The 18152-nt window shown below is 37.6% G+C and overlaps 2 protein-coding genes across 3 annotated transcripts; both read left to right on the top strand.

Moving 5' to 3' along the window:
• The first annotated feature begins 3379 nt into the window (after positions 1–3379).
• Positions 3380–18152, top strand: Atac1 (Ada2a-containing complex component 1). 2 transcript variants are annotated; one of them, XM_019040436.2, is made up of 7 exons: positions 3380–3568; positions 6073–6221; positions 9890–10006; positions 11660–11848; positions 13139–13241; positions 14606–14961; positions 15923–18152. In XM_019040436.2, the coding sequence occupies exons 2-7, from the start codon at positions 6096–6098 to the stop codon at positions 16178–16180; spliced, it is 1149 nt and encodes a 382-aa protein (XP_018895981.1). In that variant the 5' UTR covers positions 3380–3568; positions 6073–6095; the 3' UTR covers positions 16181–18152. The 2 variants fall into 2 exon arrangements, with proteins under 2 accessions (XP_018895981.1, XP_018895980.1); XM_019040435.2 differs by lacking the exon at positions 3380–3568 and adding an exon at positions 3591–3889.
• Positions 7608–9029, top strand: LOC140225298 (cyclin-dependent kinase 1-like). The gene has a single exon (XM_072303700.1). It carries the CDS (start codon positions 7781–7783, stop codon positions 8720–8722), a length of 942 nt encoding a protein of 313 aa, XP_072159801.1. The 5' UTR covers positions 7608–7780; the 3' UTR covers positions 8723–9029.

Genomic DNA, 18152 nt, shown 5'->3' with positions numbered 1-18152 from the left:
AAATTCTAAAAATTACTTACATTGATGCTAAACACAAGGTAAACTGCAGAATATATAGCATGAAAAACTAAAATTTTTCGTGAAATTCACTTACATTCTTCGGAAGTTTGTACAATATTTGTGATGAAATTTACTAAAATAAAGTGACAAGAAATGTGTAAATTAGAAAAGTAACAAAATCTTGTAACCTTCTAATAAGAGGGTGAGATGTAGTTCAGACCAAAAAATACAAAAGCTTCAAGAACTTAAAGGTGATTTGTCCTGGGTTCTTGGCCTGATGGAACTGGCAAGCGGTATATCACATGGATTAATTAGAAAGTCTAGGCAGAATATTGACTTTTTAGTCAATTAAAAGACAATAGTGCCTGCGCGTGAATCTAAAGAATCATTCTCATTAAAAAAATGTTCAAAATTTAGAGAAGTGAAAGCAGGATTCTTCTTGGGATAAAAAACGAAGCATTTGATACAGTAGTCCATCTCTGAATCAAACACGACATTTTTTTCCAAAAAGAATCTTGCCTTCATTCCTTTGAACCTCACAATTTTTTTTGGCCTTTGTCTTTTTTTGACTTAATTGATGCTATATATTCGACCGTGCCAAGAACTAAGGAGGAATTACCTTAAGTCTTAAGCTAAAATTTGGTTTTTTGTTATTTTCTGATATCAGGGATATTTTTTAAAGCACTACAAAGTTGCATTCCAGAATCCTTCATCTGTGATAGCTACGGCAATCAATTTTTCTTTTCATGAATTGAGCTCTTTAAAGCCTTGTCCAAGTACATGAAATACAAGTAGGAAGCTTGATTTCTCTCCATCTTTTTATTTTTTTAAACAAAATTTATACCACTAACTCTTTAATTCTATAACACAAATATTTGGCTCTGAAATGTGCAGAGCAAATTCTATGTTTATGGTATGTTGTTTGTCTCAGGTAGGTAATAGTTATTCTTAAGATTACCATATCTCTGGTTCTATTAGTTTTTATGACATCTCTATTGTTCTTCAAACAGAATTTATCTGACTGTACAACTGTGTTTGGAAAATTCTAAATTTTGTGCACTTTCATTGTTGTAAAGTTTTACAACTGACTATTATTGTTTTGCATAGCATCTTTTAATATAATTCTATGAATTTTTATTTTGAATGCTCCATAATCATTTTCTTCTCTTTTTTTTAAATTTCTTAATTGCTTAGGCTTTCATTGATGTGTTTATTTTTGGTTGGGCGGAAAAAGAAAACTAACTGAAAATTTAAAGTATCCAGGTGATCAAGAGAAATATTATATTTGAGGTCATCTAGTGTGCATAGCAGCAATAATGTAAAAGAAAAAAGCTAAAGTTATCATTTGAGGGCGTAGGTAGGGAAACGGCTTTCATGGTAAAATGGCGTTTTAAAAAAATCTCCTTCTACATCACTACATCAAACCGAAAATTGTAGATATAACTTTTTGGTCCCTGTGTCTGTGAGATTTTCTCCGAACAGAGGGGTAAGTACCAATAAGGGTCGTTTTTGGGCCCATCCTGATTTTCCTCAAGTTTAAGATTTTTTGCTCATTGAAGACTTGTATTTTACAGAGTGCTTCATGACATGGTATTTTCCAGTCTTTTTTTGTTTTGATATTCCTTTTTTGCAGGGAAGAAACATTTTAAGATTTTTGTAGTTTTTGGAAAATTTTACCCGGCTACAGAATTCAATTTTTCATCAATGATGCAGTGTTTTATAATGGGTATTAAAATTTTGGCCTCCTAGGCTTTTATTCAACATGGGTCTGATGGTGATTTTGACAAAAAATGCAAGTTTAGCGGAATTGCGTTCGAATGCTGTAAAATCCGCATTTTTCTTCTAAGGCCCTGAGACTCTTGTTACGGTTAATATCAGATTTGAAAAGAGACCTGAAACAACCATATCATGATGTATTCTGTAAAATATAAGCCCTAAATGAGTAAAAAATTGTAGAGGAAATTCAGCTACCTTTACGGTGGGCCCAAGATCGATCCTTATCGATACCTTTCCTTTAGATCTCATGGTTTGCAGTGAAAAAAGGTCTTATTAAATCAAGTTGCTGAGAAAAGACCTGAGTTCTATGCCTCATCCTAGGATTCATGATTAATTTTGACTTTACCCAGACAAAATCCAATAATAACCGCCGGTTAAGAGCTAAAATCAGTTATTGTTATCTCAGTAGAATGATTCAAGTATTACATGGTGCAAAAAGAGAGAGACAAAATCTCGGTCTGTATCATTAAGGAGGGGAAATTCAGGTCCAGCCCTGCATATCAAATATATATACATATAATCAAAATTACGTCGTATTATACATATAATCAAAATTGAAAAAAAATGCTGTGACTTCTTGGAAAGGTAAACATATTTGGGCCATGTTAAATCAGAAAAAACAGGAAATGACAACCTGTAGAGGGGGGAGGTAGTAGGTACCCAGCATTAGACTTAAAATGGGCCCAAAATGAACTTTAAGGAGGAGAAGTTGAAATTACTCCTACAGGGCCGGATTAAGGGGGTGGCCACATGGGCCGCGGCTCATGGCGGCAAAATTAGGGGGCGGCAAAGTTTGCAATTTTTTTACAAAAAAAATCAGGTACAAAAAAAATCGGATTCAGAAAAAAATTACAAACAAGAAAAGGTGACAAAATCTCTCATTTCCTGAGAGTTCATTAATTTCTAATTTTTTCGTCTTTCGGTGATACAAAAGACTGCGCACCTTTAAGTAATTAGTTGAGTTAAGAGAGAAACCAAACACGTAATTTGGCCTGGAGCGGCGCGGCGCAAAGAGAAATGATGACGAGGACTTTAGATGAAAAGGAGAAGCCCTTGACGCGGAGGTCGGTATGTAACACATATTAGCGCCTACGAGACTGCATGAATACTTCACGCATTGCGTCAAACACAGTACGGTCAACAGCGGTCGGCGCGGCGTGAAACGCACAGTGCCTACAAGACTACATGAATACTTCACGCATTGCGCCAAACACAGTGCGGTCAGCGCGGCACGGCGGCGGAAGTTAAAATAATTAAACCACATTTATGTTCGTTCTTTCTTAATTTTCTAGTTCATTTCTTACAAATGAAAGGCCTTGTCCCCACAGAGATAGGTTTACGGAACTGAACTTTCGCGCGTAGTTCCGTGAACTTTTGCTAGTAGTGTTGACACTTTGTGTGGTTCTTACTTGCCCGTGCACTAGGCCCGACTTTAGGCGGGGAAGGTAAGACAGCTAGGGGGTAAAACAGGGTGAAGACGCGCCTTCAGCCTAGTTGATACCGCCGGATATACGAGCTAAGTGTACCCGTATCTATCAGGCAACGGCATGAGACTGGACTGGCACTGGCATTTCCAATTTTCCATTGTCTCGGTACTCTCGGTACATGCTATTAGCGTAGCCGCGTAGCGTCCGTTTTCCAAGAAGCGTGAAAGTGAAACATTCCTGACGCCACGCCATAGAAGTACTTACAATTAGCCTATTGATTTTGTGTTAGCGTTCATTATGCTGGCGCCCTGTCTGACCAATTCGTTCGCGTAATTTTGCGACTCCAACCAAAAAGTAGTCAGCAGGTAACTCACTTTATTACTCACATACTCTGCCATTTTTCGAGAGGTTAGTCGGCTTTGTCCAATTTTGTCCTTGGTGTTTTGCCGTAGAATAATAATTAGCTAGTATTATTCTATGGTTTTGCGTTAGTATTTTTCGGAACTTACCACTACATAACCACCCTCATCCTGTAACCTTTGCTACATGATGTCCGCATCTTTAGTATTTTGAGCATTTTGGAACAATCAAGTGACCATCCACCCCTCATGGAACATTCGGTGTCTTCCTTTAATTTCAAGTCCATCACTCTGGGAGAGACAGATCGTATAGTCGAAATGAAAAAGGTAAGCCCTGTGATTATGGTTGAAATATGTTTTGACTCCGTGCAGGTAATAATGAGTAGTGTGTATGGTAAACATAAGTGAATTTAGGCAGCAGCCTAAGGCAGTAGAGGACCCCGCTTACTCCTAATGGAAAAGTGCATCACAATCGATTTTTAATTTTGTTAACGCAGTCCATTCTCCTCAAGATGCTGATCAAAAGTCATCATTGTGCCAACTTTCTACGATGCACCATTTTCGCACAGTATGCCCAGAACGCATCAATCATTAGGCGTTAAAGAGTCAAAAAGAACAATGCGTTTGAGAACAGGTCTGATACAAAAAAGGCAAAACGTACCGAGGGTCTGCCTCCTTATCTATTCCTGCCTACTCTAGGGCTATCTCCCTCCCGCTCTTGTCCGTTTGATGTTCACTGTTTTTCTCCGACTTCCCTGTTCTTATGCTCCTCACAAATCTGATTTGGATGGTCAAGCGTTGCCTACGAGAATGGAGAGGCCGTAACTATGATTCTGTGACGTCACACTAGTAGATGAAACTCGGCCGCGGTTTAACACGCGTTCTTATGGGAGAACGCTTGCCGCGCGATGATTTCTTGCCGATATCTTTTTCAGGGTTGATCTGACGCAAAATTTCATAAGAACCTTTCCGAAAGAGGATGAAATTTCACTTTAGAAAACTAACTAACCCACTTGTGACATTGTCTAAAAATCGAGGAAATGAAAGCGTAATGCCGAAAATCGTTACTCCACTCAGATTCAAACGGGCCGCTCGCGCAACTTCGGCGGATCTCGCGCAACTTCGGCCGATCGAGGGCCACTCTGATTGGTCCACGCAGCGACTGCCTCACTCATCGATGCACCGATGACCCGGAGATGCTTGTTGTTTTCGGTAAATATCTACTAGCTTGACGTCACACAACTGACTAGTTACGGCCTCTCCATTCTCGTAGGCAACGGGTCAAGCAAAAAGGCATGCAGAATTGGAGACTCTTATTGCCGAATAATTGAAGCGTTCCGGACGTATCGAGCGAAAACGGTGCATCGTAGAAAATTGGCGCCATCATGACTTTTGATCAGCATATTGAGATGATTTGAATGCAAAAAAAACAAAAGTTAAAAATCGATCGTGGTGCTTTTTCCCATTAGGAGTGTGCGGGGTCCTTTGGAGGGGCAGCACGGAAATGTGCAATGAGCAAAGCAAAGATATCGAGCCGTCGCCTGTATCTTATTGCTGGAAAAGTAGTAAGTACAGCTTAATTTGTGTGATTTCCATACGAATAGTGGACATATTTATGCTTTAAGGAACAAGAGACGTGTAGGAAAGATTGGGTGTGCTTGTGCGAGCTGCTCAAGAAACAATGTTAAAGTGGGCATGATTCCTTTTGGCAAAATGTAAGTAAAAGTGAAATTTTCGCAGTAGCATTTCGGGCGAAATTTCGGTAACCGACTCCTCCGCCATTTTGAACGGAAAAAGTGCAGAGATACCAACCCATGAAACGTGAATGACACTAGAATTGCATTAATCGCAAATAACCGGTAAAATGGCGATTTTACGGAAACGGAAAACGGAAGAATTGGTTGTTTAGAGGGAAAAAAATGAGATATAAATTAATCTAATCTAACCTAACCTAACCTAACCTAACTTACCCGAGTATTGCCTTACGTAGCCCAACCTAAGGTAACTTACCTGACATAACGTAACCTAACCGAACCTACAGGACTACAAGTTAGGTTACGTTACGTTACGTCAGGTAAGTTACCCTAGGTTGGGCTACTCAGGCTTGTGGGCAATGACCCGCGTTCCCGCGCCCCGCGTTCGAATCCCCCGCGCCCTAGTGAAAAACATGTTAAGTTGGTACCACTGAATGGCTTCTCCGCTGTGGATCCCTAACCTTCCAATGTAAACAAGGTGGAGTCGGATACCGAAATTCTGCCGCATTTTGCCTCACAACAAAACTGCATAAGAAAAATTTAGAAGAGCTTAGTGAAACAAGAAAAATTATTATTGAATGACACATTTCCTGTGTTGTTTTACTGATCTGCCACAAAACCAAGGGGTACTAAGTAGTGCCGGTTTGGCGCTATTTATTCAGAATACATCAGAATGGGTAAGAAAGAGGAGCCGACCGACTAAAACCAATCCACCTCTTAACATGAGGTGCTAATGATTCCTTTTTTTTCCTACAGGTTTGATGGCGGAATGATTCACCATGGACGAAAGTGAAGCAAACAGTAGTTTTAGTGACTCTGGAACTGAAGATCCCCTAGAAGAGCTTCTCCAAAGGAACTTGGATGCTTTTGTGAAACTTCAAGATGAGCGCATTGCAATTACTAAGGTATCTATACATTAAGCTTTTAATGCCATTCTGTGCACGAGTAACTGCTCCCCTTTATGACAATCTAAGATTTCAGTGGCTTGGTCTATTTTTAAAGTTTGAAACCTTGCTAACCTTGGAAGGTGTGTAGACCCCTCCAGGCATATACATACTCTGTATTAAAATTGTACGGATCAGTCTAGATTGCTAACATTGCTCCGCCATGGACAGAGAAATGCTTAGGCATTCCAAACTAAGAACCACTGCCTCCGAAACTTTGTTTTTGTAAGAGAGATGCAGACTTTATATACTCTCTGTAAAAAACAAAGATTTACCATTACAAATGATACTTGGTCCCATAAAGTAAGTGAATTCCTGCCAAAGATTGATGAAAACAAAAACCTGCAAATATCATGACAGGATTACGATTCACTAAGTAGGTAACAGCATCTGCTGCAGCACTTGTATTCTTCTCAGTTAACAGATGTCATAACTACATTGTGGTGGTCATCTACATTGATATCACGGTGGAAATGCAAATATCACAGCAGTGCATGAAGAACATTAAAGGTCACACAATTTTTACCTCAATCACGGAAAGTACGTGAATTTAATATCGATGCAAGCACAATTTTCATAAGCGTAGTAAATTCAGTAGAAGAAAAGCTCCTTCAATTTTGCGTGATACCACATACCTACTCCGGAGTTTGAATAGTTGCTTGCTTCAATTCTGACTGTTAAAAATTAAGAGAGTGTGTTTTTCATCTCAATATCTTCAGAGGCATGCGATATTGCAAGCGGATTCTTTAAGTCCAAGGACATTGCGCGCATTCATCTCGGTTTGATGCAAAATGCGCTTCCTACCTACCTAGCAATTTTGCAAGAAAATATGAGAAATCATGCGAGAATCACCGCAATATTGCGGCAAATCCGCGGTTGTTTCTGATGTATTACAAAATGCTTAAAAATTACGTGTCTTACTGCGTTACCTAGCGTGGCATTTATGCAAAAATTACAGATGCTTATGTAGAATATATTTTTTATTATCAAATCTTTTATTTGTCATCATAATTCAGCTGGTTACATGTATCTTATAACCATAACTAATTACAAGAGCGTACATCATTATCTACTTGTTCATTATTAGTCCTCCTAATCTCCTAAGTGGCTATGAGATGTTGTTATCTTCTCTTGACAATAATTTAGGAGCGACATCTATTACAGTTTATCTCCTATTACATACGTTCTGGTGATAAGGATTTCCTAATAAAAATGATCAACTTGCTTGGCTGTAATGAGTCAATGTTTTAATTTCCTCCGATTATAAGATTATATGATAAAGCTTTGTCTTCTATAGAGTATTTAATACTTTAGAGTACTTGAGAGACACAACAAAAAGCCATAAAGTAGCCCGGCGGTTTTTTTTTATCCCTTCCGTTATCATCGAGTTTCCTCCTCGTGTTTCCCAAAAATTTGTGTGAAGGGAAGTCACTTATGGACTGAACGGTAGCTTGTTTGCACTCTGCAATATCCTATTTCACCCTGTTCAATTTGTGAATTTGTTACAACTTAATTCCACCATGGATGGTTATATTAAAATTGAAAAGATTGGGGAGGGTACTTATGGTGTCGTTTACAAAGGGAGATGCAAAAAGACTGACCAGATTGTGGCCATCAAGAAAATTAGAATGGAAGGAAATGATGAAGGTATTCCGTCTACAGCCTTGAGAGAAGTCACACTGCTCAAAGAATTAGACCACCCCAACATTGTCAGTTTGTACGAAGTTCTAATGGAAGAAAATCGAATGTATCTAGTTTTCGAATTTTTAACGATGGACCTCAAGAAATTTTTGGATTGTCAACTGCCCAACAGCAAAATTGACACAAGTAACACAGTTGGAAAGCTGGACACAATGCTGATGAAATCATATTTGTATCAGATCACACAAGCAATCCTGTTTTGTCACAAAAGACGTATTCTCCATAGAGATCTCAAACCTCAGAATCTACTTATTTCCAGCAATGGTATGATTAAAGTTGCCGATTTTGGACTGGGGCGTGCTTTTGGAGTGCCAATTCGAGCTTTCACACATGAGGTAGTCACCTTATGGTACAGAGCACCAGAAATTTTGCTTGGAACTACTCTGTATGCCTGCCCTGTTGATATCTGGTCAATAGGTTGTATCTTTGCAGAGATGGCCATGCTCAAACCCTTGTTCCGTGGTGACTCAGAGATAGATCAGTTATTCAGAATATTTGGGATCCTTTCAACCCCAAATGAACAAATCTGGCCAAAAGTTTCACAACTTCCAGATTACAAACCCACATTCCCGAACTGGACGACCAATATTTTGGCTCAGACAGTGAGCAAACTCGATCCTGTCGGACTTGATCTGCTGCAAAAAACTTTCATTTATGATCCTGCCGAAAGAATTAATGCTCGAGATATGATCCATCACAAGTATTTTGATGACCTCAAAGAAGCAAATGTCCTTCCAAAATCAGATTTGTATGAAACATGAACTGTGTGACCTTTCCTCCTTATTTATACTCGAATTTAGAGTTGCTCATAATCTTCTCCTTCAATACTTCCTCTCTGATTTTAGTTTCTTGTTAACTATTCAAAGGCTCTCTATTTTTTTACAACTGAACCGCATTCGAACAAGGATCTAAATGCATACTGATTTTATTTTTCATCACTTTTGTAATCATGAATTGAAATCATTATCCTAGTATTCTGCCAATGAGATAGCTGTGTAATGACACCCCTAATTGCAAGTACTACCTATCGATTAATAAGTAGAATCATTATTATTTAAGTATCCTTTAAATGCTAATTCTCGAGAAAATAAATACGTAACAATACTGTTTTTATTAGTCCAATTTCGAATTTTTTTTAACATAGGGTAGTTTTAAGGAAGCAGGAAAGTATTTGTTAAATGTTCTCTTTTTATTTCTAAAAAAAAGTTACCAAGGTATCTCAGTTTCCCTTCAGCAGGTGTGCTTAAAGTTGCTTGGTGCAAACACCCACTAGCAATCCTCAGCTACTTTAGATGTTTCATATTACACAGCCTGGTGGCAGTCGTTTTTCAAACTTAAAAAATGTAAGGCTGGCAATAAAAAATTTTTACAAAAATCAAAGCACCCGTAGTTTCCAAGTACAATAATGAAACATAATTTTCCGGAGCCATACTAGACCAAAAAAAAGAAAAAAGAAAATAAAATAATTATTTTTTGAAAAAAATCATAAGATCTAAAATATTCAAAGTCCGAACTTAACTCTCATTCCTCAGTTAATAAAACAATCACTTTAAATGTATAATTTAGTAAAATGCCTCAAACAAAAAAAACCTGCGTTGGTTAATCAATGCCAACTTTTACAGGAAATGAATGAGTTCTACATGATACGTGCATTGCAATCTGGGACTAATTAACCCAAAACTTTATAAAACAAAACAAAACATAAAGGGGGGGGGGGGGGGCAAAGGGTTCCCCAAGGTCTCTGAGAATGAAGAATATTGAAGATCACACAATTTTAACTCCAATCATGGAATATACGCGACTTTAATATCGATGTGAAAATTAAGTCATGACTGTCAGAATTAGTGTAATGAGCCCAGTTTGCTTCTTTCAATCAAAATTTTGTATTATGAGTATTTATTAGTTGTGATTTCCTCTTTTTTTTTCAGTATATATCCAACCTTGCCAAACTGAAACTCCGCATTGACAAAGATCCTCTGCTAGTTGCAAGTCAGTGTCTTGCACTAAAAACCAGAGCGCCTACTTCTTTGGAAGCTATCACACAGGTTTGTTCCATATTCAAGCAGTATATTGACGGTGAAACTACAAGACCACGAATCTTGGTTTGCGACGTTGTAGACTTCCTGTTATACATTATTTTTCAAATGGAAAACTACTCAACACCAATTCTACAAAATATCCGTGTTTTTTCTTCTCTATGCGAAGAGAACTCTGTGAAAATTTCAAGAAATGATATAAATTTGTTCTCTTTTAAAAAGATACAATGGGAGCAGAGATTTTTAAACACTGCAAACGAGGTACATGGTCTGGTAGTTTCACCGCCGATATTTCTGAAGGTGAACTAAACTTACCTTGCAGAAACTTTGATATTATTAGGGAAGAATTACATTCTTGGCTTGTTGTCAGAAAATAAAAATGATAACGAAAGATTGGACACTGCCTCTTTTTAGCGGTGACAGGAACTGTACTCAACCAGAGTTTTTTACATAAAAATTCAGTTACAAATGGGGCCATTGTAAACTTTTCTTTTAATATTTCATCTCTGTAAAGTACGTAATGAAATGCGGTTTTCTGTTTTTCATCAAATCAAATTGTCGCCACAAAAATAAACTAACCAAGTCGCCAATATTCCAACCTTGTTTGCACCTTGATTGTGGCCTAAGCCTGTAAGCTAAACACGGAAATTTAGTCTTTGTCGGCACAGGGCCGTTACTAACAGGAAAACAGGGGATACCCAGGGAATAGAATTTTGAGGGAAAACACAGGGAATTCAAAGTCAACTTCTGGAATATTCGCTTTTTCAAAATCTGCGGGTCTCATCAATTCTTTTTTTCCCTTTAAGTCCCATTTTGCCTAACTCAACTACAGTTTTTTGACAGTTGTTCGGACGTTGAAAAATTACTATTTATCGGATTATATGTATCAGTCAAAAATTATCATGAAATGTCTGTGAAGCATGGTTTCTGAAAGTGTATTTATTTACACATTATTACAATCTAATATTTTTTAGAATAGGATTGTGGGGTAGTGAAGTTGAACAAGAAATTTAGAAGGCAGGAGTAGCCTCTCTAAGTCATCAGCTATTAAAACCCTGGGTCAGTGATTGTTTTTCACCCCTGATTCGGATGAGTTGTCGCAGAGAATTACTTTTATGATGCCATCACTCAGGGAAAATACAAGGAATTTAAAAGTTGAAATAAAGTAGAAACCCTGGTCACCAGGACAGGACAATAATTAGCTGAAATTGAGTACGTAATTAATCAGTTTTATTTTTTTCTTTTGTCATTGTATCTGATATGGGACTTCAGGGTGATCAGCAATTGATAATCAATATCTGACCGGATAAAGGTATGGAATTGAGATGAAGTGACACAACTGATCTACATTTTCTACTCATTTCATCCTGGGTCTTCTACGTACTTACTGTTTATATTACCATTGATGTTTTCTTCATGTCAAAATGACTAGAAGTAAAAAATTTCCGAGACTGAATATGAAAAATTAAATAAATTGTGGCTTTTAAGTTAAGGCACTGATTCTAATTTGTTGCACTTCAGTGTGATAGATCTAAGTAGCCAATATTTTACACTTGAGGTGTCAACATTTATTTTTTCTTGGTAACAATATGAACAGAGTATCTGAAGTTTTCTAAACAGTACTTCATTTTTATTTTTTTGTTCTCATGAACTTGATTACAGGTTCCCCCGGACCCGAGCTTATATTGCGATAGTGTTAATTTTCAAAACTACAACACACGGAAAGTCCATTCAAAAGATACAAAGGAAGTAAGACTGAAACAGCTCTCCTCTCCCAATAATTCAGGAAGCTCTGAAAATAAAGTACGCGGCAAAGTAGTGGCAGATGAAACCAAACCAAGCTTTAACAAGGTGAGTTTTACCTATTTTAATATCCAACACGTTCTATTTATGTATCAAATACAGTGTTCAAAACTCAACTTTGAGTTTTAGGAGCCATGCGGCGCATCAAGCCCAATTTTTAGGCGCCATTGAAGATTTGTTAGGGGCCAAATTGACTTTTTGCCTATATATTACGGCGCATTTAGTAAAAAATTAGACGCAAGATGTTTTCGTAACAGAACTAGTAAGTAGTTGTAACTCGGGGGAGACAAAAGCACTGAAGATGAAATCGTGAAGAATAGAAAAAGCTTTCACTTGTAGTGCTGAAAATTTCAAATAATCGCCCTTAATATGAAAATTCAGATTTTTAGTGGGGAAAATTTTAGGGGCCACGTTGGCACAGAGCCTTCATTTTTTAGGCGCCATGGCCGATTTTTTAGACGCATTTGGCGCGTTGGTGCCTGTGAGTTTCAAACACTGATCAAATAACAATAGGAACTGAGCCCTCAAACCAAGTCATAAGAAATTGTGGACTAATTTGATGAACAGAATTTAAAACAGTAAGATGTTTTGTCCAGCTAATATTTTCAATTATTAAGAAGGTTGGTGTAAAAAGGCCCTCAGCCCAAAATACGCCTTTGAAGAAAGCGGCTTCCACTGATTTTTTCTGTCAGAAAGACCTGCATCTTTCACTATCCACTAATGCGATGATCAAAGTTTTATATTTTGCCTAGTTTCCAAGCATTATTGAGTCGCTTTTTTTGCTATGGCTGCTGCAGGAAGCTAACAGTCCAGATTGGAACCCCTTTTCAGCACTTTTCTAGCACACAAAGGAGGAGGAAACGGAATAGGTAGTGGTGTCTGTTTTCCTTCCTCATGCAGTTTTCTACCCCGGATTGTTTCTATCTGTAACTGTCGGACAATTTTTAAACTTACTCCCTGGAAGACTAGCAGGTAGCACTGTTAGTCCTGTTAGGTTTATCACCTATCATGTCGATTGTTAGGTTTTACCAAGCTAATGTTTTTATTGCTTGCATTCGTAATTTCTTTGTATTTTAACCCAACTCTGGTTTATTTCTATGCTACGAGTCATTTGGTGTAATGTTCATCAGTCAACTTTTTATGCTAATAAATGTAGGTTGTGCATGCTACAAAGATACTTTCACTCAGAAGTAGGTGAGTGACTTCAAGTGGTAGACTATAAGTGTTTTTACATAGAATTTTTCTTTGAAGGTGCTACTTTCATAGAATTTCTCTTCCTAAGTGCTCCCAAGTAGAATTTTTCTTTATCTCTAGTAATAGATGATTCTCTGATTTCAGCTCTGGTCGGAAGACGAACAGCTCTTGTTTGAACATTTACTAGATGTCTATCCTCTTGAGAAATCCGAGCTAGCCAGGTGTAAGAAAATTGCTGATGCTATGGGTAAGACCTCACCTATCTTTCTGAAAATGTTCCGTATAATTCCTAATAGTTTTATCAATGTTTTTGGATGCTTTATTGGATTATTCTTTCCTTGGTTTTTTCGTTCTATTATCAAGAAACTTGCAGGTATGTACATGTAATTATTGCATGCAATTAATCAAATCAGGCATTTTCTCGAATTCCCAGACACAGTGTTAGACATTCTTATTCAAATTGAAATCCTAACTCCTCTGCTCATTTTGAACAAAATAAATATTTGTCTTCATTTTTATGAAAACACAAGGTACACTCTACTACAGGTATGGACAAAGGGAATTTTAGAAAGTCGTCAAAACGCGTAGATTTGACAGCATCGAGAGTACGACTGCGGAAACCTTTGCGGCAAAAGGACGGTACGACTTCATACGTCACTCGATCGCCTATTTTCTTAGCGCTGCCACTTCGGCACCCCGTTTGTCCATACCTGTAGTAGAGTGTACCTTGATGAAGACAAATATTTATTTCCAAAAATTCCTCTAGTGAATTTCCTGAATTATCATACAGTTCCTTTCTAGGAATCGTTTTCAGAAATTTGCATCATGTTTTGGTTGCTGTAATGATTTTTAGCCCAAAAATTGAACATTCATTCCAAAAAAACAGCATTTTTAAAATACAGAGTTTTTACAATTTTGATGGTTAAAAGTATGTAAGCACCTTTTTGAAAAGGAAAATACAATCCTAGTTTGTAGTTAGATGAATTCTTACTTTCAGAATATTAAAAGTTCAAAAGCTCATTTGTAAAAACATACAAAACTTGTTAAAATTTCAAAATTTGGGTGTCTCCCTAGGCATTTGATAAAATACCTGTTTTGACTATTTGTCTGGGACATTACCAAAATAAGGTCAGAACTCTAGGAGTATTTTAAACAAAAGTATTGCAAAGTGCTTGGGACCTGAATATGCTATTTTCAAGATCTTCACCTTGAATATCAGCAAAAATTAGGTCCTGTACTGCTGTGGTTTTGGTATAGAAACTGTGTATTCAACTATAGAAAAACTTTGCTACATTTTGCTGAATCTGGCTCATTTGTAAAAGCGCATTTTTGCCTAGGATAACTAGTACATAGCACATGCGTTGTTTCCAAAATTAGCTGGAAATCGTACATCATTTATTATTTCCAAAAGGAGTCCAATTTTAATTTGTAAAATTTGATAATCTTTGTTTGTTTTGTATAGGGTTGGGTGAAAATATGTTTTGAAACTATTTTTGTCACAAGTTCTGAGTTCAAATAAAAATATTATAAAAAATATTCAAACCTAAATATTTGCCTTGCACTGAAGTTGTGCTCTTACCTGTAATGCTGGACCATTTCTCATTTTTGTAGGTACGAGAACGCCTCAGCAAGTGCGAAGTCGAATGCAGAAGTACTATCTAAAGCTGAAGGTCTTCAATAAGTATCAGGAGAAGGCAACAGCGAAATCTACACTCTATAACAACAGACATTTAGCCAATCTGTCATATAGAGTCAACAATAAAATGTTCCGCTCATCCACATTTTTACCACGCTACAATGTTAGAGAGAGCATTTTCAATGACTGCATGGACTCTCCATCCCGACGTGATGAAAGTGTTGTAAAAGCGGAATTGGATCCAGAACTTAAGTCTGAAATATTATCTCAGCTTGAAGAGTTTCAGTTGCAAGATTCGGATGAAATGTCTGCCGAACACATCGGATATAAGGTAAAATTCTTGTGTCCTTATTTTTTTCCCCCTTCGTACTTTTTATCAAAGAAGAAGAAGAAGCAGAAGTAAAACCGTGATAGAACTACCTCTGATCCTAGGATTTTTTTGCTTTACTAATTTTTAGGATGTTACGATGATTTTGGTCGAGCTTGTCATTGCTAAATTTTCTGGATTTGACCTGAAGAATTGTCAACTGCATTATTTAGTACGTCTTACTCTAACTATTAAATGGATATAGAAGTGATTTTAGCAAGTCCCTTTGAATTTAGTTTAGTCAAACTTTTACTTTACTTTTATATTTGTTTGATAAGGTTTGCTAGTGTGATTTCTTTTTAAACCTGTGGGCTCTCTGTTTCCCAGGGTATAAAAATGTTGTACAAGGACACCCTTGGGAAGCAAATATGACTGATACACATTTAGATCTGCAAATTATGGCAAATGTGAAGTAGATTAAGATGTGAGGCAAAATCATAACTTTCAAAAAGAAAATTCAAAAATTGAAGGGTTCTAATTGTCAAGAATGAGAAAAATTGCCAGTTTTGCCTTGGCATAGAAACGCTAGATCATAAGAAATAGTGAGCTTTTGGAGCCTCTTGCACCCCAGGTTTGCTCATATCATCCTGGCAGGAACTTAAGCCTATATTACCGATTCAGTTAACAGGACGTCCATCAAGTATTATCCCTTTTAATGGATGAGAATTCGGTAAATGTGAATCAGCCTTTTTGTTTTTAGCCTACATTGTTTTATAATATCTCTGCGACAGATCAAATAAAATCCAAATTATTCCATTATATCAAGTTCACTGCGAGATTTACAACTTTAAGTCATTAGTGTCCATGGTAGACCAATCCTCACGGTAAAATTTTGGTCATGATTACCTCAACCACGTTTCTTAATTCGGCCTAGGAACTTTTCATTGAAAATATCCTTGACTATCTGATTCATCTGTTGTTTCAGTGTGCAGCATGCGAAGAAGACCCGATTGTTGGCCCTCGCTGGCATTGTGTCTTGTGTATTCGACGCACTGATCTTTGCTGTGCTTGCATGAACGAGTATGTCAAAACTCCGGAGGTTTTTGCGTCTGAGCAACATCAAATCTCACACCCCTTTGAAGTCATCCTCACGCCCATTTCAGGTACTTTCAACGACCCGGACTATTTAGTAGATAATTTTGATTCAAATAATTATTTGGATCCTAACTTTTTACCAGAGTAGGTCATCCTCTATTTTTTTGATCAATTTTCAATTACATGTTTGCTGCTGTGTATGGGTTCTTCAAACAAAGAAATATTGTAGAACACCTGTAAAGTTTGTAACTTGCAGATAATTACTTGCGTTTTACATCATTCTTACATTATTTTTTGAGCGTTTCCCAAAACCACACAAAGAAGGAAAATGTAATATTAGTGTAGATAATTTCCTCAATCACCATGCCATTTTTTTAGTATTTTAATGGGTCTATAACTTGCTTAATGCAGGCTTCATCAGCTTTAATAAGTTTCAAGGCTTGGGTGCATAAATCACTCATGTTCTGTGATTTTAAGCCTCCTTGAGGCCTAGATATATATCTAGGCTTTCCTACCATACCCCACGAAGCCCTATTGGACGCAGAGCGTTGTATGTACCCACTCTTCTACTAGAAAACAACATCTCAATGTAGCACGTCCTTCAGCTTTGCAGCTGATCCAACTGCAGCAGCGGCCCGGTTGTCGGATCGAGCGCTGAAGCTGCGTGGGGCTCACCTGTGAGCCTCCATCCCGCCCACTTATCACGGGAAACCGCAAGGAAAACCGCGTCCTGAATACGTTCAGAAGCCATACAAAGGGTAGCCTTGAGTTGAGTATGTGTGCTGCTGTATGTGTGTATGCTATCTGCATCACTCCCATAATTTTTTCATTCAAGCGGTTCTTGTACGGCGGCCCATAGAACTCATCGGTTTTTCACATCATCCGGAAATCTTTAGTGTTTATTTTCTATTGTTTTAAGAAAACTACCAAAAATTGTTCCTTCCAAGCTCAGCTTGACATGCCATCATGTCTGAGTTTCAGTTGATAGATTTTCAGTTTTTAGTCTAATAAAGAAGCGGACTGAAATTTAAACTGCAGAATCAGTTCCAAAGGTAACAAATCATAGAAATGGATTGAAAAAAGTGAAAAGATTCTCGGAGAAAGGGATTTCTTATTTGTTTCGTTTCATTGTAATGATGTCCTCAAAATACATAGCTGAAATAACCTGAAATAGACGCTGCCTGTGGGTGAACTCTTCGCCAATTCGCTGCCGAAAGTCATAGACTCTCTCTTCAATACATCGCTCAAACCTAGTACACATGTTGTGCAAGAAGAAAGGGTAGGACACAACTCCTTACACGTAAAGATTTATGAAAGTGGAATCGTCTAGGCGAAATCGACCGAGGAACCGTCCAAAAAAGCGAGTATTTTATCTTAGTTATTTTGCATGGCGAGATTGCCGTCTTAGTTCTATTACTAGTATTTTCAATCTTTAAGTCTCTTTATGGTTGTATCACAGCCTGAACAGAAGATTTTTACCCATGCATTGTTACATTAATCTCAAAAGCGTAGATTAGGTAAGACAAAAATTACGAGAACAACTAGTGAAGTCGAGGATCAGGGAGAAATCGAGGGGGGGGGGATTACGAGAACAACTAGTGAAGTCGAGGATCAGGGGAAAATCGGGGGGAGGGGGGGACTTATCGTGCTCGGCGTTGCAATTTTTCTAAATAAGTGCACAGTTTAAGTCTTGCTTGTGCAGTGAAAAATGCAGTAAGAACAACATAAGATTTGTTGCTTGGAATAATCGCTTCCTCGGTTGCTTTAGTAGTTATTAACATTACCTCATTTGAGATGGGATGAAAGCTTTAGATGTCCGACTGAAGGGTCCTGGAACATACCAGCCATTTCAGTTACTGTGGGGGGGGGGGACTTATCGTGCTCGGTGTTGCAATTTTTCTAAACAAGTGTACAGTTTAAGTCTTGCTTGTGCAGTGAAAAATGCAGTAAGAACAACATAAGATTTTTTGCTTGGAATAATCGCTTCCTCGGTTGCTTTAGTAGTTATTAACATTACCTCATTTGAGATGGGATGAAAGCTTTAGATGTCGACTGAAGGGTCCTGGAACATACCAGCCATTTCAGTTACTGGGGGGGACTTATCGTGCTCGGCGTTGCAA

The sequence above is a fragment of the Bemisia tabaci genome, chromosome 8, assembly GCF_918797505.1.
Source record: "Bemisia tabaci chromosome 8, PGI_BMITA_v3".
NCBI classification, from domain to species: domain Eukaryota; kingdom Metazoa; phylum Arthropoda; class Insecta; order Hemiptera; family Aleyrodidae; genus Bemisia; species Bemisia tabaci.
Note: the sequence above shows the minus strand (reverse complement) of the source record. Positions and strands in the feature narration are given on the sequence as shown.